This window comes from Eublepharis macularius, chromosome 7, assembly GCF_028583425.1.
Source record: "Eublepharis macularius isolate TG4126 chromosome 7, MPM_Emac_v1.0, whole genome shotgun sequence".
In the NCBI taxonomy this organism is placed as follows: domain Eukaryota; kingdom Metazoa; phylum Chordata; class Lepidosauria; order Squamata; family Eublepharidae; genus Eublepharis; species Eublepharis macularius.
In genome coordinates, this window is record NC_072796.1 from 55005433 (window position 1) to 55032292 (window position 26860).

The 26860-nt window shown below is 44.3% G+C and overlaps 1 protein-coding gene across 1 annotated transcript; it reads left to right on the forward strand.

Annotated features, from left to right (window-relative positions):
- The first annotated feature begins 5932 nt into the window (after window positions 1-5932).
- Window positions 5933-25951, forward strand: LOC129333177 (cytochrome b5). Its single transcript, XM_054984650.1, has 5 exons — window positions 5933-6152; window positions 18741-18869; window positions 21023-21052; window positions 21968-22002; window positions 24765-25951. Exons 1-5 carry the CDS (start codon window positions 6003-6005, stop codon window positions 24841-24843), a joined length of 423 nt encoding a protein of 140 aa, XP_054840625.1. The 5' UTR covers window positions 5933-6002; the 3' UTR covers window positions 24844-25951.
- Window positions 25952-26860: the final 909 nt, after the last annotated feature.

Genomic DNA, 26860 nt, shown 5'->3' on the forward strand with positions numbered 1-26860 from the left:
AATGGCACCTCTTGGTGGTGGTTTCATTAAAGTAGCACATTTTTCAACACACAGTGTTAGGGTCTATTCGATGGAACATGTTTAACTCTTGATTTCTCAGTACACAAACTCTTGAGAATGTTATTATTATTTATTATTCACATTTATAGTCTGCCTTTCTCACTGAGACTCAAGGCGGATTACACAGTATGAGGTTAATACAATCAGTATCAAGTAAGTACATTTCAATACAATACCATAAGGTAAACAGATACAAGTTTAAAGACATAGCATTAGCAAGGATCCAAGAAATAGTAGAAAATACTGAAGCAAAACAGTTCTAGGACTAACATTAGACAAAATGGAGCGCTGGTTGTACATAGGAGTACATATTTAAAGCGGCAGATAATATAAAAGGCAAAAATGGTGATGAAGTCTATGATCCCCAACTCGTTAGTGAAGCATCCATCCCTTCAATACAGTCCTCCCATTTGAGTAAAAAGCCTTTTTGAATAGTTTGGTTTTGCATCGTTTACAGGAAAGCCAGGAGAGTGGGGGCTCTTCTGACTTCCTCAGGCAGATCATTCCACAGGATAGGGGCCACCACACAGAAAGCCTGTGTACAGGCTGCTTCTGACTTCACCTGTGTGCAGCCTGGTACCTGCAGGAGACCTGCAGGAGAAAACAACAGATTGATATTGAACCCAGACAAGACTGAAGTGATGCTTGTTGGGAAGGCAGAGATCTTGAAGGACATTGTACTGCCCACTTTCGATGGAGTTCATCTGACCCTTGCAGACTGAGAGCCAAACTACAAGTGACGTCTTACACAGGTTGGACACTAGTCGGCTTCCCTCAAGTTTTGATGGAAAATGTAGGCATCCTGGTCTTGCAGCTGTAATGGAGAGCCAGGCTGTAAAACCAGGGTGCCTACATTTCCCATCAAAACTTGAGGGAAGCTGACAAGTGTCCAACCTGTGTAAGGCGTCACTTGTAGTTTGGCTCTCAGTCTGCAAGGGTCAGACGAACTCCATCGAAAGTGGGGAGTACAATGTCCTTCAAGATCTCTGCCTTCCCAACAAGCATCACTTCAGTCTTATCTGGGTTCAATATCAATTTGTTGTTTTTTCAACCATTTCACCACGGCTGTCAGGCAGCGATCTAAGGTTTCCACTGCATCCTGTAGTTTGGTGCATTTTCAACCTGCCCTTTCTCCAAAGAACTCAGGCAATCATAATTGTTCTCCTTTCTTCCATTTTTATCCTCACAACAACCCTGTGATGTATGCTAAGGTTGAGAGATAGTGACTGGCTCAGCCTCATCCAGTAAGTTTCATGGGAAGCAGGGATTTGAACCTGGATGTTCCTGGTCCTAATCAAGCCCTCTTGACTCTAAGCCACTCTAGTCCTTGTTGAATGTGTTAACTGATTCCTGTTAAAAGTGTTGCATTTGAGGTGATGTCAGGTGATACGAAAGCTCTGTCTGAGGTGTTTGAGTTGTGATGGCTCATCAGAAGTATTTCAGGGTCAGCCAGGACTATGATAGGCAGCATCTCTCCAGGGTCTTAGGCAGAGATCTCACATTATCTACTATCTGATCTTTGTAACGGGAAATGCCATGGATTTAGCTTGGGATCTTCTGCTTGCAAAGCAGATGTTCTACCACTGAGTCACATCCCAATGCCCCTCAAAGGAGCTGAGCAGGGAAGCAACAGCTGCACCCAGGGAAAGTTCACTTAACCAGTTTGATGTAGTGGTTAAGAACAGCAGGACTCCAATCTGAGAACCAGGATTCTCCACTCCTTCGCTTGAAGCCAGCTGGGTGACCCTGGGTCAGTCACAATCCTTCTAGAGCACTCTTTCCCATCCACTTCACAGGGTGATTGTTGTGAGGATAATCCTACTATATAAAAGGCAAACGGTGTTCCTGACAATTCACTTCCTACCCTAGTGCACCTCCAGATGGCGCTGCCATGGAGGGAAGCCCAAGCAAGACAACCCGTCCCTCCAGAGAGCGTGCAACAGCAGGAAGCCCAGCCAGGATCAGGTGGCAATTCCAGGCCCCCCTTCACCCAGCTGGGATCAGGAGCGAAGCAGGGGGCAATGCCCACCCCCTGCCATCACCCAGCTGGGATCCAGACCGGAACAGACAGCAATGCCATCCACCCCCTTCACCCAACTAGGATTAGGAGCAAAGCAAGTGGCAATGCCTTCCCCCCACCTTCACCTGGCTGGGATCTGGCATGGAGCAAGAGGAAATGCCCACTCCTCCCTTCACCCAGCCGGGATCAGGAGTGGAGCAGGTGGCAATGCCCGCCTCCCTTCACTCTGCTGGGATCAGGAATGGACCAGGTGGCAATGCCCACCCTGCCTTCACCCAGCTGGAATCAGGAGCGGAGCAGGTGGCAATGCTTATCCCCAGCCTTCACGAAGCCAGTATCAGTAGTGGAGCAGGTGGCAATGTCCATCTCCTGCCTTCACCCGGCCGGGATCAGTCACAGAGGAGGAGGCAATGCCCGCTTGCCCGCCCTATCCTTTCTAGAGCCTGTTGTGTTTTTTTCCCACAACGGGCTTTGTTACTAGTAACAACATACTTTGTAAACCGCTCTGAGTGGGCATTAAGTTGTCCTGAAGGGCAGTATATAAATTGAATGTTGTTGTTATTGTTGTACAAGACCTTCCCCACATCAATATTCTATTGGGGAGCATCGCATAGAAACAAAACAGCATGAATACAGGCATTACACTAGAATCTTCAAAATAAACATTATTGGTATGAAACAAGCAGGCCCCTTAGAGGTACCTATTTAACATGTCTCTCACTGCTTCTGCTTAGTCCTGTGTGAGCACTGTGTAGAATCAGAAATCCAATGATTCCAAGCTGAGATTTTATTGGCTTTGATAAAATTCAGTTTCAAAGTTTTTCCTACTATGTTGGAGACAGGAAAAAGTAGACTGGTCACAAATATGTAAGATATAATGATATTGGCAATGGTTATGTTAAAATACTTAGGTTGCATTACAGATATGCCATAGATTTTTGTACAGCCTCTTGGCCAACTGCAGCATCCTTCTTTACAGCCCCTTCTGACCTTTGTGAAAATGTGCATCAAAGCACTACTTCCACATTGCCTTCACCCTCAATTCAGAGCTGTGCCAACTAATCATATAACTACTAAATGATGTCCTCTGTTTGACTCCCTCTGGGCAGAACTATATATTACATGATGTAGTTCAACGATCCTTTTAACCAAACTTGCATAGACTGAAGCTGCTAGGACTGCAGTCTGAAAGGTCAATGTAGAAAGCACAGGGGAATTTAATCTTGCTCCATTACCCTTCCTTCCTGTTGGAAATCAGGAGATGGAAGCTGGTTTTACTTCAACTGGGGACAATCAAGGTGCCCATTTTTTTCTCCAATGGAGTCAAATCTATATAGGTCTGCCCTCACAGTATGAATTACTGGAAATATCTGGAAGAGCGGAACATTTAGGGTAAGAAATGGAGAGAATGGAGGAGGGTTATATGAGAGATGGTGTTGTCAATTAAAGAGAAAAGGGTTTATTTCTCAGTTTGTTGGTCTTGTAAATGGCATCTTAAAAAAGATACCAGGTGAACACATGTAAGGAAGGGGTTGCAAAGACATGATGCTACAATAGAAAAGACCCTGCTCCTGGTAGCTACCCACCTCATTTCTGAATATGAAGGTACACAGAGCAAGGTTTTTGCTGAGAATGTAACAGCTGGGCACATTCTTACGGGAATATGCAGCCCTTTAAATGTCCTGGTGGTTTAAGGCTTTAAGAACCACCATTTTGAATGATGTACTGAAAAACTGGAAGCCAGTATCTTGCCATCTTCTATAGTGGGCTGGATTTCTCCCCAATACTCTATTCCAGGTAACAGTCTTACCATCGTATACTGGAGCAATTTCCAAACAGTCATTAAGGGCAGTTCTGTATAGAGTATACTGCAGTAGTTTATCCTGGATGTGATCACTGCAACAGCATGTAGCTTTTTTTGTCATCAAGTAACAGCCAGTTTATGGCAACTAGGGTTGCCAGCCTCCAGGTGGTGGCTGGAGATCTCTCGAATTACAACTGATCTCCAGTCCACAGAGATCAGTTCACCAGGAGAAAATGGCTGCTTTGGAGGGTGGACTCTATGGAATTATAGCCTGCTGAGGTCCTTTCCCTCCTCAGACCCTGCCATCTCCAGGCTTCACCCCCCAAATCTCCAGGCATTTCCCAACCTGGAGATGGCAACCCTATAGGGTTTTCAAGGCAAGAGATATTCAGAGGTAGCTTGTCATTGCCGGCCTCTGCATAGCATCCTTAGCCTTCCTTGGTGGTCTCCCATACAAGTAGTAACCAGAGTTAACTCTACTTAGCTTCCAAGATCTGATGAGACAGGGCTAGCCTGGGCTATCCAAGTCAGAATACAGCATGTATAACCATGGCCAAATCTTGCTTTCCACCATGACATTGGTAGACCTACCAAAGCTGGTTAAAATGTCACATGCCATAGATAACACCTGAGTCTACATCTAGAAGCACACATTTAATCATGTCCCCATGCTATGAATATGCTATTTTGAGGAGAATGCACCTCTATCCTTTTCAAGTCAGGTTGATTTTATTTATAGTTCTTTGCTATGACTGTTTATTTATTTATTTATTTATTTATTTATTTATTTATTTATTTATTTATTTATTTATTTATTGGAACAATTGAACTGAATGGAACATGTAAGATACACTATTTACATCACGTTTGATACATAATCAACTGAGGAATATTTTTAAAAGCTAAAGAATAAATAGATGTAAAGATTGCTTGGTCCTAAACACCCGAATCAGGCCTAAAGAAAAAAAGAGTGAGGCTTGTGGGGTTTTAAACACATTTACAGTGAAATTCTATGTATGCTTATTTAGGAGTAAGGGCTGCTTTTTAATGGGCTTATTCCCAAGTAAGCAAGCATAGAACTGAAACCCTGTTGTGGAAGCAAAACTAAAAAAGGACCATTGACACACTTCAGAGACCACCAGCTTTATGGTAGCATCAGCTTTTCAGATGTATAAAGTGAAATATCAGACACAAACAGCTGGTTAGGGGGATTGTAAAACAGGGAGCTCAAAGGTCACAAAGTCCAAGAGTTCATAACACTTCTGTGCAAACCTTGAAAGAGTATTAAAGATAAGCACTAAATTATTTCTTGTATCTCTCTGTGCATGTGTAATAACTGAGGTGCTTATGCTAACAATTAAAGAAAAAAATTGAAGTGCTGTATCTGTATATATGCTAAAAAAATTCTTAACGAGTCTGATGAAGACAGCTGTAGCACAGGAATCTTGTTAGAATAAATCTGTTTTAAGGCGCCTTTTGTTTTTATTGCAGCAGACTAGCAGAGCTAGAACTTCAGTCGCCAGTGGCAAGCTTTTGTTACAATATATCTGTTACCCTTTTTAAAGTCCCACGAGATTCTGTGATTAAAAGGGAGAGGACTAAGGATGACGTTGAAATACAAGAGGATGCTGGTAGTGTTAGTGCAACACCCATCCAACACCTACGCCTCCAACAAAGAAGTGCTGCCTTTTATTGGTTCCAACAAATTTGGGCTGATCTTAATAAAAGGTATTCCACGGCTTTTACTAACAGCGTCTATTTCCAGCTGCTTACGCCAAGGTGGATCCCCGTTCCGTTTTCTTTTTTTCCCTTTTGCTTTTCTTCAGTCGAAAGAAAGCAGCAACGCTGCTTCCCTGCTGCTTGGAATCTAGGGAGAAGGGAAAAAGAAAAGTGCAAAGCGCCAGCTAAGCCTTTCGATGAGCAAACTATCAGCCAAGGCTTTTCTCAGCCAATGAAAATCCAGCGAGGAGGGGCCGAAGGCGGGACTGGTCCCCGGGGATCCAATGGGTGCGCTCCAGCGAGGGGGCGGAGGCAGGAGTCTTCTGGGTCAGAGTTCCAAGCTGCGGGCTTCGGGCTTGTGCTCTGCGAGGGCTGGAGGGCGAAGTCGAGTAGCGGAAGATGGCGAAGCCTCGTAGCGACACGTCTGGGAAGGAGCCGTGGCGAGGCTGCCATTACCGGCTCGAGGAGATCCAGAAGCACAACACTAGCCAGAGTACTTGGATCATCCTGCACCGCCGCGTGTATGACCTCACCAAGTTCCTGGAGGAGGCGAGTACGCGGGGCTGGCTGGTGCCGTCGTTGCTGCCCGTGTTGGAAGGGGGTGGGGGTGAATGGTGCGATTCTGTGCGTGCTTACCCCTCCTCCCCCAGTAGCGCAGGGCTGCAGTTTAAATCCTTTGGGAGTGGTGGAAGGAAGGGGCAGTGGAGTTCCAGAATCAGCTGAGTTTAAAATCCCACAGGATCTTGTGTGCTGGCAGCGTGTTTGGTGGAACTTGGCCTCCTGCAGCGTAAGCTCTGCAAAGACTGCTCGGCTAGATGGTGAAGATGTGTTTTGTGGGTGGGGTGGAACAGGATTAAGGGCCTTTCTCTTTAAATCAGCGTATTATGAAATTGTCTCCTCTTTCGTAAGATTTGAGTCCGATAGCGCTCTTCATGTGTTTATTTAATGTGGGAGAGAATTAAACAAAACCCAAATTTCAGCTATATTATTCATTTTAAAAAATGTTACTAGTAAGAGATCTGAGCAGCATGGCCAGTTTGAGCTGGCTAATGTATTAAGATTAGTGAAGTTTCTGGATGTTTGTGCAGTGACCCTTTGGTAACTGGACACTTAATGTTTGATTCCAACAGAAAAAAGCTTACACTTTCTGCCTGCCAGTGATAAAAAGTTCGGTATAATGTGAATTGTGCTAAGTAGCTGGCTAGCAACGATCCTGGGCCATCAGAATGATGAGCCATTTCAGTTTCCCCCTTGCTTCTTCAAGGATCTCAGCTGCTGTATACTTCAAAGTGTTGAGATTAGGAGACTATATGGGAAAATGTTAATTGATACTCCAGATACTTGTCTTATGCCTGACGTTTTAGATTTTTGTAAAAACTTGCACATCAGACTGTGAAATAGCAGCACTAGGTCTATGCTTATCTAGTCTGGTATGTTTACATCCCACCGTTCCTACAAGAAGATCACAGTGGTGTACATAGTTCTCTGTTTTTAATGGGGCTTTGTCACAGTTGAAGTCCAGATACAGAGATTTCCAGAGTTAATTTTTTAGAAAGACTTTTGATGGCCCTATGTAATTCCTTGCAAAGCTTTAGGAATATTTAAGTTTATTAAAGGTGTCAGAAACAAGTATGGCTGAAAGGCCAGAGTTATTTGTTAAACATTAATGAGACACATCCTAGGCTAGCAGGTCCAATGTTTGCAGGCCAAACTCCGTCATCCAATGGAACATTAGTTGGATTGGCTGATCAACTGTTGGTGTCAGCACAACACCCTGTAGAGTTGGTGCCCTTTTCTCACTATCCTCATGTGGCACAGCTGATGTTGGGCAAGAGTTTCATGTGATATCTCTGGTGGTGAAGGAGCAAATTTGTCAGAATAAATCCTGCACCTCTTTTGACAGAAAGGGGGGTGGGGTGGGATTAAATGGCAGATCAGTGCAGGAGCCTCAAATTCATACTACACAGTTTTTTGCAGCCAAAAAACCTTTGTGAATGATGAGTTGTTAATGAGGTCTGGAGTATTAAGGTGTTTAGTGGAAATTGAAGTCAGGAAATAAGTTGCCTATTGAGATAATGCATGTCATCACACCACTGTACCTTTTTAATAGGTACCAGTTCTCAACAGCAAGGAAGGCCCTTGAAACCCTCTAGCAGGCACTAGTTAGCCTTTGCACTTGTTTCACAGCAGTATGTCCTGAACTTGAAATGAATGGATGGATAGCTGTGTGATTGGTCTGTGAACTTGAGTCATAGGGAAATACAGGTTGTCTTTCGTTGGCTTATTCTCAAGGGGAGCTTGGGACAATAGCTCTGTGCATGCCATATCCCATCCAAGTAGCACACTCCTGGAGGTTGCCCTGAATCTGTAAGACAGTTGTGTGACACAGTAGCGTTTGTATGAAAACTGGATCTACTGAGCTTGTTGGTACAAAAAAAGAATATGTTTATATCAAGAATATAATCTTCCCTGTGTAGATGCACCCAGGATTTAAGCATTTGTTTGTTTGTTTTACAGACTTTATACCTTGCCATTCTGCCCTCATAAGGGCCTGCATGAGGAAAATAACTTCTTGACAAACTGTAGCAAACTCATTGCAATTCACATTTCTTGAAAATGTTGTCTTGTCAGTTATCCCAGAGCATGTGATGCATGTCCTGGAGCAACTTTTTTCCAGAGAACTTGACTGCCACGGAGGTAAAATAATGCGGAAGGCAAATTAGCTGAAACTTATTTACTCAGTGCTGCTCACCCTTTCACCTAGCGAGTTGCATTACTAGAACATGCTTAGATGTAAAAAACTGATAAACCACTGACATTGCCAAAGCTTGCACAACTCTCACATCATGCTGCAAGGGCCATACTTTACCATTTTAGCTTTGCATTAGTGACAAGATTATACTGAAATTGACCACAACTTGCTCTGGGACTCTTTTACTGCAAAGTGGGTTGAAATATATGGTATAGAAAGTAGATAGAAGTGTCTGATTTTTTTAAAAAAATCTATTTATTGGAATTTATTTAGTACTGGAAATAACACAGAATTACTACTATAAAAATTAAGATTGTAGGGGACAGCGGAAAATTTATTTTTCCATGCACCATTTCTGAAATTTCATTGTTCCATAAAAGCACAAAGAATAGGTAGATGCCGTGAGTGGCAATACAGTTTAGAAACACAATCCCTGTAATACCTTTTATTGAATGAAACCTGATGACACACAATCCTTTGCAAGCTTTGCAGTTCACTAGATCTCTTCAGGTTGGATGTTACCCTCTTATAAAAAAAAAGTTTAAAAACAGTTGTGGGAAAGGAGACTGTCACAGGACGCAATATTAAGCCCTGTTAAAATCTACATTGTGTGTTAATTGCAGAGCAGATTCAAAGCCAGTTTGGTGTAGTGGTTAAGAGTGCGATACTCTAATCTGAAGAACCGGATTTGATTCCCCACTCCTCACTTGAAGCCAGCTGGGTGACCTTGGGTCAGTCACAGCTTCTAGAAGCTCTCTCAGCCCAACCCACCTCACAGGGTGATTGTTGAGGGGGTAATGATAACATACTTTATAAACTGCTCTGAGTGGGTGTTAAGTCATCCTGAAGAGAGGTATATAAATTGAATGTTAGTATTATTATAAAGAGAGCTGGTTTCAAGTTGCTCCAGGTAAGAGAAAATAAAATGGTTACACTTTGGAAAATAAGCAGTTTGATGTCTCTCTAAACCAACAAGACTCAAAATCCCTATTTGGAAGTGAAACCACTTGAAAGACTTCATTGGCTTTAACAGGAGTTAACAACAATTTTTTTTTGTAACAGTCTGAAGAAGAGTTCTGGTGAACTTGAAAGCTTGCATGCTATTATGTATCTGTGGGTTGCTCCTAATAAAAAGTATTACATGGAATATGTTCTTGTTTTGGGAGTTTTACTTTTGGACCAACATTGCTGTAAACAACTTCTTAATGCAATATTAGGTCAGCTTGGCAGTTTCAGAGTTGTGACTAATAATTTCCAGATGATTATCCCTGGGAATTATGTGAGTGTACGTGTATTTTATTGGTTTCTAAATGGTTTGTAGATGGAGGATGGAGGGGATAAGTCCACAAATACATTTAATTGTATAAAAAAAAGCAAATTATTCATTCACCTGATTGACTGTGCAGGTCATATCCAAAGCAAAGCTGAATTTTTATTAAGTCTTTTCTCACAATGTTTATTAAGTCTTTTCTCACATGGTGGAAGGAACATTGCAATCATTGGTCTGATATGGCATTTTCAAAGAATAGCAGTGCAATCCCAAGCAGAGGTACACCAGTCTAAGTACATTGATTTCACTGCAGATACCTTCAGGATCAGTATTCAGTCCATTGAAATCAGTGGACTTAGACTGGGGTAAATCTACTTAGGATTGCACAGTCAGTGATGCTGCAGAGAATGATACTGAAACTGAAGGTACCTGCAATGAATAATTACATTCTGTAGAAATAGGTGAATGGGCAGCCACATCCACAGTACATCACACACTGTTCTTTGTGTGTACTGTAATTACGGCCCAATCCAAAAGTGCCCAGGGGTTGGTGTAGTAGTAGTGCTGTTCTGCCGCTCCCTATGGACTTCTGTGGGAGAGCCATACTGTGCCCAAGCCCAGCAAGGCATGGCATGGCTGCTGCCGAGACTACCCACCACTCCGTTTCTCTGACAATGGTGGTGCCACCTCCCTGACAGGAGCGTGACAAGCATGCAGTCGTGGAACCAATGGGCAGGCCTGATCCCTGCTTGCCAACAACACCACCTCCTCTCCCCCCCCACCCCGGCTAGGGAGCAGGCAGCCGGGGATCACCTGCATCGGGATGCCCTGCTGGGGAGGCCGCCCAGTTGAGCAGCAGGTGGGGTGTGTACCTCCCCCGGGGGGCAGGGTGGGAGCTGCATCCCACTGGAGAGTAGGGCCAGCAAAGCACAGCCAGGAGAGAATGCTCCCCAGTTGCCTCAGCAACACTGGCAGAAACTGCCAATTGGAGTGTAGCTGCATGTGACAGCGCAGTGAATGATAGGGGAAGGCATAGCCAGTCTGCAGGCCAGGCTGCATCTCCTGTCGCCAGCTGCCAATGGCACTCCCCACCCTTCACAAGGTAGGTGAACAGGGCAGAATTCCGATGTTCAGGTTTGCCACACCCCAACATATGCACCTGCCTTGAGAGGAGCCCTGCCCTGGGAGGGAGGTTATACTGATGGTGCAGACTAGGGACCTGCCCTGCCTCTCACCCAATCTCCATTACCAACAAGGGCTAGGCTGGCAACTGAAGCTCCGCTTGCTTGCAACTACCCCCCCCCCCACTCTGAGAAACATGCTCCCTCTCCTTAAAAAGTGGGACTTGAAAGGCGGCAGGACCGGGCACACAGGAGCACCCCCCCCCCCCGGCAGGGTCATGGAGAGGCAACTCATCTGAGGCGAGCAGGGGTGGGTTCTGCAACAGTGGACCATTGGAGAGAGTGGAAGTCCCATTGGATGTGATGGGAGCAACGAATGCCCATTGATTTGCAGCGGCTCTATTGACACACACGTTACTGCATCTGTTGACACATACATCGCCGCATCAAAAAGGTGCAAGGAGAATGTGGGGTGGATTTCATGCGCCATGTTCCAGTCCTGGGGTGGCATCCCCCAGAGTGGACGGCCTGCGAGACCAGAGATCCTGCTCCAGGGGCTACCATCTCAATCTCCAGTGCAAGATTCCTGATGTCTATCCTTGCCTTTGCAAAGACCAAACAGGAGAGTCATCTGGCCTCACAGGGGAAGAGCCCCTGCAATCCAGGACGCTGCTCCATATCCCGCCACCCCCCACCTCCCGGCAACAACCTTGCTCTCCATATGCAGAGGTTCTTTGCATGGCTTATTAGAAGCCAGAAGAGATGTCAGAGGAAGAGTCTCCCCTCAACACAAATGGGCTACACACCAAGTCCCATTCTGCTACCTGCCATCAACCTGAGGGGGAAGTGGCAAGGGAAGCTGGCTTAGGTTGGAGCCTCCATGGTACCACTGGACACTTGCTCCTTTGGGCAGCAGAGCCACACAAAGACATGGAGACACCTGGAGCCTCGTCAGAGCCGCCCAGCACAGAGTCAGAAACCCTTTGCTTCAAAGTGTGAAATGGCGGCCCTTCGGGGAAGTGGAGGGAGTCTACTATCATGCACAGACAAGCAAACAGACAGGGAGGTTGTTCAACATGGACTTTATTAAACTGCAAAAAGTGAATGGGATGTCTGGAGGTGCATCTTTCCCATGTCCCTCGGCCAGGAAGGGAGAAGAGCCTGTTAGCGCAGCAATCGGAGCCACAAGATCTATTTTCAGTGTTGCCCTCCCAGGAGCGAGGTTGAGATGCAGGCTGCCTGGGGAATCGCTGCCTGGGCTGGGCTTCAATGACAGTCAAGGAGGATTATCAGGGGCTGGAACAGCCTCGCTCCATGGCCTCCCTGACAGGTTGTGACCTGCGTGAAAGGGAAACTAGACATGTGTGGCAAGTGAACCAGCCCCGAACAAGCCCCAGCCCTGTCTGCAATGTCCTGGGAGGGTGTTCATCACTGGGGGCAGCAGTAGTGGCGATTCCATTGTCACAGGTACTGCCAGCATCCAGGTGATGTACAGGTACTGCCTGTACAGGTACTGCCAGCATCCAGGTGATGCATGCCCCTCCAGCAAGGAAGAAGCCCTCATACGCATCTGGATGGTCTGCTCCCATGGCCGCTTGCAACTCTGATCCTGTGAGAGAGAGAGTCGAGGTTGTTGTGTGCCCACTATTGACAGGGACTTAAGAGAGTGAGTGCCCAGTCACGCTGACCCATGGCCACAAGCTCTCCCCTGGCTGAGGGTGTGTGTTTGGCCCGGCATGGGCTGCCCGAAATTGTCCACCTCGGAGCTGTACTGAGCATGGCCCCTTGGGCATCTGCCTTCTTGGCAGGCATGGACCGTGCAAGCTTGTGGACAGGGGCTGCGACCCCTCCCTGGCAGGCCTCATCCACAGAGGTCGAGCGCCTGTGAAGGGAATGGGGAGGCTGGTGTGAATGAGCTAGCCGGAGTATCCAGCTCCCCAGCCCCTCCTTACCTGTCGGTGAGCTCTCGGCCCTCCCTGAGCAGGATTCAGGAGTCAGATTATCTGCAAGGTAACTTGAGTGAAAGTAGTTAGTCAGACATACAGCAGCCAGCTTTCCTTCCCTGAGTGAGTGCTCGGCACTCCTCAAATTTGGCAAAGCCCCCCCCCCCAATGTAATCTAGCCCTGTCACCTTGTGAGCCCCCTCCTGGCTCCTGCTCTAAGTCCCCAAGGCAGAGTGCTCTCAGGCAGGGCCTCCGGCTGCGCCCCCACTTACCTGAGGCCTTGGCTGCCCCAGCCAGGGTGTCTGTAGGGTGTGATTGGCTGCCAGGGAGGGGGCTTGGCCTCTGTGAGGGCGTGAACAAATTGGTCCCTGCAGTAGTCGGCATCCTGTGCTCTGCCGAGCCTCTTGGGTGGGGCTGGGCATTGGGGGAGTGAGCGAGTTTTTCTCCTGCAGTGGCTGCGTATGGGCTATGCCACCATTTTCCATGGTGCAACTACTGCGGTGAGCGTTTCTAGGCCCAGGGCAGTTTAGGAAGCTGACTACCTTGCGCTCTGTTCCTGGACCGCCCTCCTGGGTGCCATTGCTGGGAGTTACGTTGCACTTACGGCCAGGCGGCAGTGGGGGAGGGTGGTGCTGCGGCCCAGCACCATCGTAGGTGGGTTACTCAAGTTCAGGATATGCCATTTGAGTGTTACAATTTGTGTGTGCAAAATGCTTTTTGTTAGGCAAAACAGTCAGTGATCTTCATGGAGGGGACTGCATCGGTCTGTCTCCTCCATCACAAATAGATGGCTCATAGGTACCTTTTCTGTGTAGGAAAATGTAGATTAGAAGCACTGCATGGTAAATGGTAGCAGAAATGTGAATTTCTGCACTCATTTGCAGAGAAATGCAGCTTGATCAAAGTGACTGAAAGAGAAATGCAAAATCCTTTATGTTCCAGGCATTTCACACCTTACGTAGCTTTGGCTCCTCAACAAGTAGGTCAGCATATCTGTGTTTTAAATTGAACATAGGTATTTGTGTTGCAAAGCAGTCATTATTGGCACTGTTTCTCTTCTTCTCTGTACTTCAACTGGGGCGACTCTCTGGTATAAGATGGAATGAAGATAGGCTGTGTTTGTATTAATAGCTAAACATGGCCATTTATCATAGGAAGCAAAATATCTCTCTTACCTCTCTTAAGAACATTTGATAATGAATGCTTTGAATTCCATACTTTACCTTTGTATATGAACATTTTGAAAGGGAAGAAGATTAAAATGAAAGGCTGGACCTGTTCTTTGTGGTAATTGAGTATGGTGTTTGTGCGTGCGCACACACGCACACTGTTAGGTTTGGAAAGATTCATGCATGTATGCTGGATTAGGGACAATACATAGGTGCATGTTAATATCTATTTTCTGTGTCTCTTTCCAAACTGCGCCATAGATGTTATGATCAATGGTGCTGCAAAATGGAGATGGGGACAGATTCTTTGGAAACATGAGGGAAGTCCCAGGTTTGCAGTAAAATCTGAAATCTTTAAAAAAATATTAGTAGATTTAAAATTGCTCAAAATAACAAACAGTGCCTGTAGCTTTAAGAAATAAATGCCTGTGGAACTGTCAGTGGCTGTTAGGGGTTGCTAGGGAACCACAATAACATTGCCAAGCCTTGGTTTCTGTAAAGCAAAGCTGAGTGGGGGGAGAGAACAAGAGTAGACTTGGAACCCTAGAAAAGGTTCTCCCTGCTTCTGTCATGTCCCCTGATGGAGGAGGATTCATTGGAGCAAGGCCTAGCAACAACCACCAGAAACTCACTACCCACACAACTGGCCCTGGCTTGGTGGTGATGGCCAGTGCAAAACTCAGCTGAGTCTGGCTCAGTTCATTGCCAGCCTCTGAACAACTCAGCCTGGTCACCATGTAGCTTAGCCATACTTTTCCCAGGGAGAAACTGTTGGTGGGGAGGGGGGAAACTGAAGACAGGAGGGTAGATAAAGATGGGTTGGCTGCTGGGTGGGAAAGAGAGAAGGAAGCAGGAAAAGGGGAGAGGCTATCAGGGCCATCCAGAGGAGGAAAAGGAGGAATAGTTTGGAGGGGGAAATGAGTGCGTGAACACTGTTTATTTTTTTTAATCTCTTGGAAGTTGCACAAGCTATTTTAATGTAACAATTATGCTATTTGAGATTTTTAGACTGTTGCTTGAAGATCTTGCTTGTACCTTTTCTAAAACTGTTAATTAAGAAAAACAGAAATCATCTTACATGGTCCCGTCCTTTGAGATTTACTTGCAGGATAACTTGCTGCTGTTTTGAACAGCACTTTTGGCAGGTTCCAGAGTGTCTAATCACATTTTTCTCTTGTCATCCAAAGCAAACCTGCTTTAGATCAGATGCTATGTTGGTCTTCAAGGAAATCTTTTTCTCTTTCCCTCCCTGTAGTTCATAATACAGAGCAACAGGTTATCTTCCATCCAACCCCGTGTGTTTTGTAAGATCCATACAGTTTCTCAGGGTGTGTGTTCGTATTGTCTATTTTTCAAAAGTAGGTCTCCACAAGAAATGCCTTATTATTGTGGTGTGAGAATGTTTTGTTTTTACATAGAAATAGTAAGAGAAAGCAGCTTGTCATTTTTGAAGCTGAATTCACTTTTTTTTGAAGACGTGTTAAGTAAACTATCAAGTCCAACTTGTTTTCTGGACTCGGTTGGCTGAAGGCATTATAAATCTCAAGGTATTCAGCTTCAGTTGTTGCCCAAGACCTTTGCTCCACTCAGTTCTAAGTACAGTTATCTGAACTGGTTCAAGGGTAGGATTTGTTAGGAGAGTGCCTGTATTTGCACGTCTGTCTTGCATAATCTCTCTTCTGCATGCACTCCCTTAACCTTTTTTTTTATCATGCATAATCTTTAGTCTCCATGCTTGTGTAACTTTCCCTCTTTTTTGCTTAGTCATTGTGCGTGAGCACTGTATTTTTTTTTTTAATCTCTTGGAAGTTGCACAAGCTTTTTTTAATGCAACAATTATGCTATTTGAGATTTTTAGACTGTTGCTTGAAGATCTCCAATTGGGGAAATAGCCCATCACCAGTCTGAGATGTTGGAGCAACGTTTTGGTGGGAGGTTCATCAGAAAACATAGAGTGTGACTCCATCGTGTTCTTTTTACTCATGGCAACCATATGAATTGGTGACGGTGAAGTTAAGCTGAGTAGGACACTTATACTCCACTGCTACCAAGTGTCACAATCATCAGATCTTGTCAGGGTTCAGGAATCACTGGGGACAAAATCCTATTTTGTAGTGAACAGATGGCATAGAATTGTGCAAATCTGTCTGGTCCATCCTGTCCCTGCTAGCATTGGCTGAGTTTTGTTGGTGCAGGTAGGGCCGGAAAGAGTGAGGAGGGAAAGTAAAAAAAGAAACACACACAGTTTTTCAGTACCTGAAACAGGGCCTCTAAAGATGATTGGAGAGGTGGGTAGATTCATATAGGAGCAGGCAGTCCTTCAGGTATGCTGGCCTCAGGCTGTATAGGGCTTCAAATGACCTTGCGTTTGGCCCAGAAGCAGCGCAGGAGTCTGCTTTGATGGAACAAGACTAGAGTGATACAGTCCCTACAACCCACACCAGTCAGCATTGTGTACCAACTGAAGCTTCCAAACAGTCTCCAAGGGCAGCCCCATGTAGAGGGCATTGCAGCAATCTAAACTAGATGTTAACAGGACATGCTGCACAGTGGCAGATCAGACCTCCTCCCACCTGTAGCATCTCTGTTTTATTTGGGATTGAATGACGTTTTGTGAACCATGTCTGTCCCAAAACTGCGTTCAGCAGGGTCCCAAGAGTGGGCTATCACCGTATGAGGAGTATTAGAGATCTGGTGGTGCATTCAGATGTAGTCAAGGAGACACAGAACAGTGGTTTGCTCCAGGGACACTTCCCATGTGGGCACTGCAGGATATGTCCCTTGGTTCATGAAGGCAACACAGTCAGAGTGGAGGGATCCGCGTTAAACGTGACATTGAAGCATCTTGTAACTAGAATAGCAATTAATGTTTTGCTTTGCTAGAGAACAACAAGGTCTTAGTTGTTGGATATGTTGCATTATTTCACACTGAGAGCTACAGTGGCCTAGAAGTTAGTGTTGAACTAGGGTCTGGAAGACCCAGGTTCAGATTCTCACTCTGCCATGGAAGCATGTTGGGTGATCTTGGGCCAGTCACATGCGCTCAGCCTAACCTACTTCACAAGGTTGTTGTGAGGACATAATGGAGGAGAAAATTATATAAGCTACTGTTGGTCCCCATTAGGAAGAAAGGCAGGGTATAAGTGAAGTAAGTAAATATTATTTTCTTGCCAGCAGCAGGCAAATCAAAACTCTTTCCTGGGCTTTGCGGTTGAGATATTGCAGTATTTCTTTGTAGAGGGAAAGGTGGGAAGGGGAGACCAGAAAGAACTTCAGTGGGCTTTAGGATGCTGCACTAAAGCAGGCAGGTGATGGTAATCCTTAGAAGTCATAGCTTCTCTGTGCAGCCCCTAGTTTGCTTTCATTTCCTGAGATGGGTGATCTGTTTTGTGGGTAGGCTTCCCAAGTACCCACCGCCAGCAGGCAAATTCCTGGCTTTTTGACCTCTGCCTGCCCATCACTGGCAGTTGGCAGAAGGAAGCAAGCTTCCCGTCAATCGCCCACCATAGCAGGCACCCTGGGGAAATGGGTGGCACCTTCACTCCTGATCTGTGCACAATGATACCACTCTAAGAATTGATGTCATCATGCAGATCCTGGGAGAGGTCCCATGCTTCATGCAGGGCTGATTTCAGCTCCAAACAGGCTGAAAGAATCAGCCCTGTGCAAATGCAGGAGCATTCCCACAGCATGGACAATGACATCACTTCCAGAAGTGATGCCATTGCATACCAGCTGGGAGCATATGTGCGCATGAAGGTTAGGAGTGGTGAGTACCCTCTCCCTCTGGTTGGCAAGGAGACCTTGCAACCCTAGGGAACCCAATGGGAAGTGTTCGTCATCAGGGGTGTGGTAGCAATTATGAAGGTAGGGGCTGTAGGTAAAGAGTGAAAGCTTCTGCAGTCTTCTCTTATGGTTCATCACAGAACTGGAAAAGAGACAGAAAAAGGCAACTAAAAGAACTGGAAAAGAGACAGAAAAAGACAACTAAAACTAGGACAATGGGGCATCTAATGCAGGGGTCTCCAACCTTTTTGAGTTTGCCTTTGGAATTCTGCCACAGCCAGTGGAGCCAACCACAAAATGGTTGCCACAGGCCACAGAGTCAAACACAAAATGTCAGGGAGTGAGGTAATGCTTAACTCTAATAGTAAGTCTTTAACATTTCAAGCAGAAGCTCTGTTGAACAGAATGTCTTTTAAAATGAACATTGTTCAAAAGATTTTTCTTGTATACACACAGCTTACCTTTAGTCATGCAGTAAAGATCCTTCTGTTGTGGTCGCAGTTGCTGCCAAAGCAACTTTTTAAAAATCTGCACTACCAGTTGCAAGTATTAATGAGTGAAAGCCTTATCTGACCCCTCCCAGTTTCTAAAAACACTTGACAGGTCCCAGGAAAAGGTGTCGGTGAGTGCCACATTGGGGACCACTGTTCTAATAAATAAAGGATTCTGAACCTTTGACCTTGCAATTTAATCTCTCATTTATTCATCAATTAGCCACAAATCTTAAATGAAACATTCATATCCAAAGGGAGTGTAAAATGTCAGGGCCAGGCAGGGGATGGATTTTTTTTTGTTGTGACTATGGTTCCCAGGGCCATTTGGTTGACTGCTTTTGGAGGGTAAATGATGGAATTTGATCTGATGGAACAAGACAATTTTTATGTTATAATGGTACTATGAGAAGATGTCAGTGGAGAAATTCAAATTTATTGTATGGATGAGGAGGGACAGATGATGACTTTTTGTTCCAGATCGTTTAATGTTCCTGCATAATATTTCAACAAAATCAAAATTCTTTATAGTTTACTGTAACCCTATAATACTGATTTGCCATAAAAGCATACACATGACAATTATGAATATATATATTTTATAGCACCCTGGTGGTGAAGAAGTCCTAAGGGAACAAGCGGGCGGAGATGCTACAGAAAACTTTGAAGATGTCGGCCATTCCACAGATGCTAGAGAATTGTCGGACACATTTATTATAGGGGAACTTCATCCAGTGAGTACACCTGTCCCAAAACAGGCTTCTTGTGTTTTTCATAGTTTTCATACCTTGATAGACACACCTAGTTTCAAGATATTGCAAAACGGTCTCGCTTAGTCTTGTGTGCTCAGAGTTGAGTCGTTGTAGCCAAATCTTAGTGATGACAAATTTGTTTGTTAATTTTCTTTAAAGCAGGATTTCAATTCTGGCATGTAGTGAAAAAGCTTCCCCTCTCATCACTGGATTCTTGCATTTCAAGTGGCAAAGTTGTCCCTGGTGCTTCTCTGCAATGTCGCTCGCATATATCTTTCAAGTTTTGTCACTCCACATTGGCATATCTTAGTAATATGTCAGGTTGAAATACGGGTTGTGTAAAGCAGTGTTTAAAGGAAATAACTTTCTTAGAAGGCCACCCTGTTTTCCACAGGCTACAGCTCCACACATCTGCCGTGCTGGAGATCAAAATGGGCTCTTGAGAGGGCTGGATGGCTTGCAGGGCTGGATGTACTCTTGACACATATCCAAAATAATCCAGGGTGAGGATGGACTCTGCCCCTTGCCAGAGTCTTCTGCCCAGGGCAGAGGACATGGGAAGAGGCTGGATCAGCTTCTCTTCATGCTAAACTTCACAAACGCTTGGAAACAGTTTGAATTTTTTGCTGCCTGAGAGCCCTCAAAGCACGGTGCAGGGTGAACAATCCCTTCCAGGGTCCTCAGCACAGTTCTCTGTGGTACACAGACAAATTGGGGAGAAGTGTTCCACATTGTGCTGGTTTGTTCAGGCAGCTGCCAGAAAAAAAAACCACCTCAGGATCTCTTTCAGTGCCCTGGCAGGTGTATTTATGGAACGCTGGCCTTGAGGCATTGTTTCAACCTAACATGTTAAGTATGGTGGAACCCAAACATACCTTTCTGTCTCAGAATCGAAGCCTCTGAATTCAGTGGATTTGTGTTCAAACTAGTTCTACCATGCTTAAAATGTGACGTTTGTCTTCATTTTTGCTCATCTTCAGTATTAAGAAATATTTTTGTTGAACATAAGGAGATTCTGGAATGCTGCTATGCACGTTTTCACCTGTTGAGGACTATCTTAGAAAGCATTTCCCAAGAGCAATATCATGCTGTCCCGTTAATTATTTTGCAGTTAGCGGTTTGCATCTGGGACATGATATTAGAGATTGAGCCCACCCATGCAGTTGCTGGGATAAAAGTTAAGCCAGGGTTTTGTGGTATTTCTGGGCATGATAAATATAGAAATGTCTCTCTGGTACGATCATATGCATATGATAAATGACTTTAATGTATATTTTGATTACTGCATTCTAAATAAATGGGCCCTCTGTAGTTGTTTTTATTGTTTAGTTATCAAAATGTTATTACCCCACCTTTACTTGTGGTTCAAGGAAGTTTACAAGAATAGATTAAAATAGATTAAAAACATTTAATAGATTAAAACATCTATAGATAAAATAAAAATAAAATAGCAAATTGAGAATATTCTGCTAAAATGAACCTTGGAATTTGCACAGACCTTGTCTGGTGGAGGTTTCTTACTGCATGACCTTGGTGATAACAGTTTCAAAGGACCCTTTATTACCCTCCCCCAGTTTCTCATCCAGCTGCTTTATAATGTTCTAATGTTTTGGGTTTTTTAAATTGCAAAGTTTTGAAATACTTGGGATTAGGCTTGAAGACAGTGGAAAACAAAACTTGACATTACTGCAAAGTGAATTTTTAAAATTACTTCATATTATACCCATTAAGTTGGTAAAAGCCTCCACATCCCCTTTTCTGGCTATGAAGCATCTCTTTTGTAGTGAGACTTATGGTAGATTACTTAAGCAATTGCCTTAATGAGGAGTCTTTAATCAAGGCAGATATTCTCTCTGCTGGAGTTAAGATAATCTGTTCTAAAGATAAGCTGAATATAACAACGCTGTGATGGCTTGAGATGCGGAAATTCTTCACAAAAAAGATACTCTGTATGATACACTTTTCCATTACAAGCCATCCTACCAGGTCTTTCTAAAATTTCCCTTTTTTGCCTTTGCTGCACTTTTGCTAACCTATCTGAACAATGAATTATTTATAGGCCTCACATTTATACTTAGCTTCTTTAGGCAATCTGCATAGTGTTGGATGTAACAAGTGCGTTCTCTCCTTTGCAGGATGACTGGGACAAAATTGAGAAACCAACAGTAAGTGTTTCATTTTGAAATGTCAAATTCATCATGCATGTTAATTTTTTGTAGCAGTGGTTTGTGTGTTGCACTCACAGTGCTTTAGAAAATTAATTTCTGTCATTTGCCAGAACATGTTTACATTCAACACATTTCTCTAACAAATTAAAAGTTCCGTAGTAATGAAGCTTTGTTATAATTTAGTGAATTTTGTATGACTGCAGTAAGTTGGGATGCCATTCCCCCACTGGGGGTGGAAGATCCCCTGCTCCCCCCCCCATTTATCGGGCTGGCAAGAGGGAACATGCCTCCTGGGGCATGCCCCCGGTTGGCACAGTGGGCCCCTTGTCGGCACAGCAGCCTCCTGCATGCTGCAGCAGCCAAATTCAGCCTGAATTCAGCCTGAACTGGGCCTGATTCAGTTGGATTGAAGCCCAATTCGTCCTGAAACAGGCCACTGTGGGGCATAGGAGTGCTCCCACGCTCTGCAGTGGCCTGATTTGGCCCGGATCCCCCAAATTTGAGGCAAATCAGGGTGCTATGTTGTGTGGGAGCGCTGCTGTGCAATGCAGCAGCCTGATTTGGGCCCAGTTTGGCCCTCTGGGGAACGCAGGAGCACTCCCAGGGTAGCCTGTGACCTGCATGATGACATCACTTCCCAGGAGTGACATCCTCACGCAAGCAAAGTAAAAGGTAGGAGCCAGGCTCCACCAGGCTCCTACCTAGCAGAAAGTACTTGTACATAATAAACCTCTGGGTTTGCAAGTGAGCACAAATGCTTAATAAGCTAAAATGGTTAACAATTGGAAGTTTGCAGTAAGCATAATTAATTTAATGGGAATTCCAAGGAGAAGTGCTATGTCCTGAGAGCTGGTTTTGTGGAAAGGAGAAGCAAATAAAATTCTCTAACTCACTTATGGCTTTGTTTTTCAGGATTCTTATGTTTCTAGTGTTGATTCTAATAACAGGTATAGTATTCTTTCATTTAACTAATCAATTTGCTGTTTAAACAAAGTAAACTATCCAGGTAATACTTACATTTTCCATTATTTAGCATGAAGTTAGTATAAGTGGGTGATATTTCCAGGCTGGTACTTGTGTGTGGTACTTGGGGATTGTTTGCATCTGAGCGATTACAATTAAGGGACAAGACCCTCCTCTGAAGGGGTGGGGGAGATTCTTCAATAATACATTAATAAATATTTTTGTATATTTTTAAAAATATTTCTTGTTATGTAAAGTGCAAAGTGCTGAAATGTGCAATGTAATAATCAATGAACAGGAATACCTATAAATGTAATAATGTAACCTTATATGAGGAGACTATGCAACAATCCTTCCTGTCATCACATACAATCAATGTTGCTTGCATTCTTCAAACTCTTTCTGTCAGAAAGCTAGCCAAGTTGGTGATAAGAGTTTGAAGAATGCAAGTCCTCAATTATGGAATGATGAGCCTTTGAAAACGTTATAAACACAAAACGGGAAAGTTGATATGCGAGGAAGCCCCGTCAGGCTCTGCCCTGCAACAGGTTTTTTACATTCTGGAGTAGGAATATCATTAATAAATGGTGATTGTACCGGTAAAGAGGAGGAATATATACTACTATAAGAAGACACTGAAGAATACTTAGCTGCAAGATTAACTTTGAGGACACCTTTTTCACCAATTGGACTTGTGGACTATATATTTCATTGTAGTGTTAACTTATTGTAATAGTGCAACATTGATTGTATGTGATGACAGGAATTATTGTTACATAGTTTTGTCATATGTTACATATTATATTTATAGGTATTCCTGTTCATTATTACATTGCAGATTTCAGAACTTTGTACTTTACATAACAAGAAATATTTTTAAAAATATACAAAAATATTTATTAATGTACTATTGAAGAATCTCATCTCCCCCCCCTTAGGAGGAGGGTCTTTCCCCTTAATTATTACTGGTTTTGCACCGAAGGAGCCTTCACATAGTTAGTTTTGCATCTGAGGAATGCCAGGCCACTTTCATGTTTTACAAAAGTTCTTAGTGTGTGAGCTTCATGTTACTATCAGAGGGTCAGCATGGCTTGTGTTAGTGGATCAGATTTAAAGTTCAGAGAGTTAATGAAGACCTAGGACACAGGGCTTTTTTTTGAGCCAGAACGCCCTGGAACTGTATTCCGGCAGTTCTTTAAAAAACCCATGTGACTGTTGTCATGTGGGTATTTTAAAAATGGCCTATTTTGGCCATTTTGGGCCTGGATCGGGCCCAAAACAGCCCAGATTGGGCCGCTGCTGGGTGGGGGAGGCTTCCCCCGCCCAGCAGCGGCTTGTTCCAGGCCAGTTTGGCCCCGATGTGGGCCGTTTTGGGGGCGTTCTGGCCATTTTGGGCCCATTTAGGGCCCGGGGGAACCTGGCAGCAGCCCGATCCGGGCTGTTTCTGGCCCATTTGGGCTCAGAACGGCCCGGACCAGGCCCTAAGCGGCCAGGTTCAGGCTGCTGCCCTGTGAGGGAGTTCTCTCCCATGTGGCAACAGGCTGATCCAGGCCGGTTTGGCCCCAAAAGGTCCAAATTTGACCACTGCCAGCCGGGGGAGTGCTTCCCCATGGCAGAGCGGCCCATTCCAAGCAGAATCGGACCCCCCCCCCCCATGGAGCATAGGAGCGCTCCTGGGGCAGCCACTTGTGCGTGATGACATCACTTCCCGGAATTGTTGTCATCATGCAATCCTGGGAGCGCGCGCACGCGTGACACACCACCTCCTCCCAGGAGTTGCCCCACGTGAGAGTTCCCCCACCTCTTCCCCCCCCCCCCCAAAAGCCATGCTGGGACATATAATGTAGAGTGTCCCCTTCTTCTCTTCTGTAGCCCTTTCCAGTAAGTGTTGAGACAGTCAGCATAGCCATAAAAAAAGGTTGCTGATCTGATCAGAAAAAACATAACAGTCCTTCTGCACTGACAGTTTTTTATGCTGTATTCATAGCCCCATGGCTTGAAACACTTCCATTATCTCTTCCTTTTTTTGTTGGCTGTTGTTGATCTTGGTTTGAAGTAATAAGATTAACAATGATTTCAGTGGGCTTAGAAGAGGGTAACTCTGCTTAGGAAACTAATCTTAGCAAATGTGCAAAAAATATAAGAAATAGTGCAGCATGTAGGGTAACTGTATTAAACTGACTCTCCTGCTAAACATTTTACTTTGGCCTTGTAGACCATTATCCTATTTAATGCAACCTGGTTACACCTAAAAATAGTATTTAAAAATTGCTTTGCATGAAAACGAAACCCCTGTTTGGTATTTTGGCCAAAGACGTGTCTTAATACCCCGTTCCTCTACATAAGACAGTGGTGTTTTCAATGCAACAGTGCCTTCTCCTAGGTCACACATACCTGGATTGCCACTATTTTTTATCAGATAGTTTGCTTTGTTGATTTAATGATCAGTTTGTGTTTAGCTAGAGGTGTGTTGGTGATGTGCCAGCTTTTCTTCTGCTGTAGTCATTGGAAGAAATGATGTGAAGGTTACAAACAGTGAGTTGGATCCACAAACACTGTGGGAGTACAGAGTTACAGTGGGAATCTATGTAAAGCACACACATCAGTGAAAGTGATATTCTGAAAGTGTAAATGCTGTTATTCCAGTGGAATAGAGCCTTTGGATCCAACTCTTTCAGCTTTTTAAAGTCCATCTTTTAGAAGCTCATGGGCTAAGGTGAAAATAATGTCTGATTGTTTGTTCTAGTTCATGGACCAGCTGGATAATTGCATTAACAGCAGCAGTTATTGCAGTCTTCATATATCGTTTCTACATGTCTGAGTAAGCACCATATTGAGAAGCAATAATGGAAGAGACTGTTTTGGTAAAGAGAATGAAGAATGCATCTTAAGATTCTTCATATCAGGACAATATCTGAAACCATCCATCCTTTCAACCCCAGAAAGCCAAACTAAAGTTTCTTCAGCAGTGCATTTTTAATTATGCCTTTTACTTAGCTTTTAAAAGTAGGGGATGTCTCTATCATTGTTAATTTGTTAACCATGTGAGATTATTATGCTATTGGAATTGAGAACACTGATACTATCTGTGTATTCTTATAAAATGTGACTTAATTACTTAAAGCTTTTTGACACCCCCCCTCCGTTGTGCTTCTTTTGTCAAAATAAATGGCAGGTTGTATCTAAAGACTCCTTCCTTTTGCTTTTTTATCTGTCATTCTTTCATTACATCTGTTTTCCTTTTAGATAGATTCCCATTGTTGAAGGCATAACTTCTGTCTTTTCTCCTAAAGGAGAATGCCAGCTAGCACGGGAATGCTTATACTCTTAAACCCACTAGCTTGGACCAAAACAGCCTGCTGCATGAGCAGAAGGCAGTTACAGTGCTTTCCCCCCACCCCCTCCAATCACCCTCTGAAAATGGCTCTAGAAACGGCCTACACACAAGTGAAGGTGCCCTCAGTTCCCACAACAACATCGTTGGATCCAAGCTTCTCACCTCTAATAGGGCATTATGTTTACAATTGTCTCTGGGCTGAAAATTCAGTATATAAGGTCTTACTAGTCATGAGGGAAAAAACTTTTCTCTGTTCATTGTACAAAAGAGAAAGCTAGGTCTTAGACTTTTGCTACCTGGGTAAATTGCATAAACGGGGTGGTGCTATTTTAATCAGAATCTCAACTGTCATAAAATTAGCCTTCCTATGTGATCTCAGATTCCTGTAAAATCTGCCTTGAACACCACAAATAAATGAATGTATCAAATCTGCTCACATGTCCTTTTGATGAAATAATGGGAAAATGAAAGAAAATAGGTAGTTAACATCACATGTCTGTTTTATATAACTCTGCTTGCCTGTACATATGATTTTACTAGCTAATTCTTGTATTCACATGGACAATATTCAAGAATAAACTCAGATGTTTACTGTATATTGTGTTGTCCTGTGTGACAGAGTTATGGAATCAAGCACCATTAATATTAATGCTGGGTTGTGCCTCAACTTGAGCAATGTATAGAGAATAGGGTTGCCAACTCCAGCTTGGAAAATTCCTGGAGATCTTGAGACAGTTCTGGTAGAAGTTGTTCAGGGAGGATATGATACCATGGAGTTTGCCCTCTGAAGTTGCCATTTCCTCCAGGGAAATTGATCTCTGTAGTCTGGAAATCATCAATAGTATTTCTGGAAGAACTCAGGTCCTGTCTGGAGCTGTCAACCCTAAGAGTAACAATATATTTGGTATAATAAGGGTCTTGTGAGATAATGGTATACCAGTGGGTCACTTCGTAGAAAAAGAACAGCAGGAAGTCATTAGCATATGCCACACACCCTGATGTCACCAGAAGTGTGTCAGAAGGCAACACCCACCCCTCAGGCCCCTTTCCCCAAAAATCTCCAGGTATTTCCTGAAAATAAAGCAGAATGAACTCAAAGCAGCTTACCCTTCTCTGGAGAGCCAGCCCCAGCAGCCCTGCTTGCACTTACTCACTCTCACTCAGTCACAAGTCACGAATGAAAATAAAGCAGCAGAATGAATTCAAAGCAGCTTACCCTCCTTTGGAGAGCCAGCCCCAGTAGCCCGGCTTGCACTCACTCACACTCACGAGTCACGAATGAAAATAAAGCAGCAGAATGAATTCAAAGCAGCTTACCCTCCTCTGCAGAGCCCTCATTGCTTGCAGGCTTGGACGACGCCCCCCCCCCCCAGCTTGGCCGCCCCCCCTCCTGGGTTCCTACCAAGGAATCCAGGAGGTGGTGATGGGGTGGTTGTGGTGCTGCCTCTGCCGCTGCCTGCTAAAGACACGGGCAGCAGTAGGGAGGAAAAGGAATCACGTGGGTG

Coding starts and splice junctions, on each gene's coding strand:
- LOC129333177 (XM_054984650.1), top strand. CDS start 6,003: ATGGCGAAGCCTCGTAGCGACACGTCTGGGAAGGAGCCGTGGCGAGGC. Junction 6,153..18,740: donor TCACCAAGTTCCTGGAGGAG/GCGAGTACGCGG, acceptor TATATTTTATAG/CACCCTGGTGGTGAAGAAGT. Junction 22,003..24,764: donor AGTGTTGATTCTAATAACAG/GTATAGTATTCT, acceptor TGTTTGTTCTAG/TTCATGGACCAGCTGGATAA.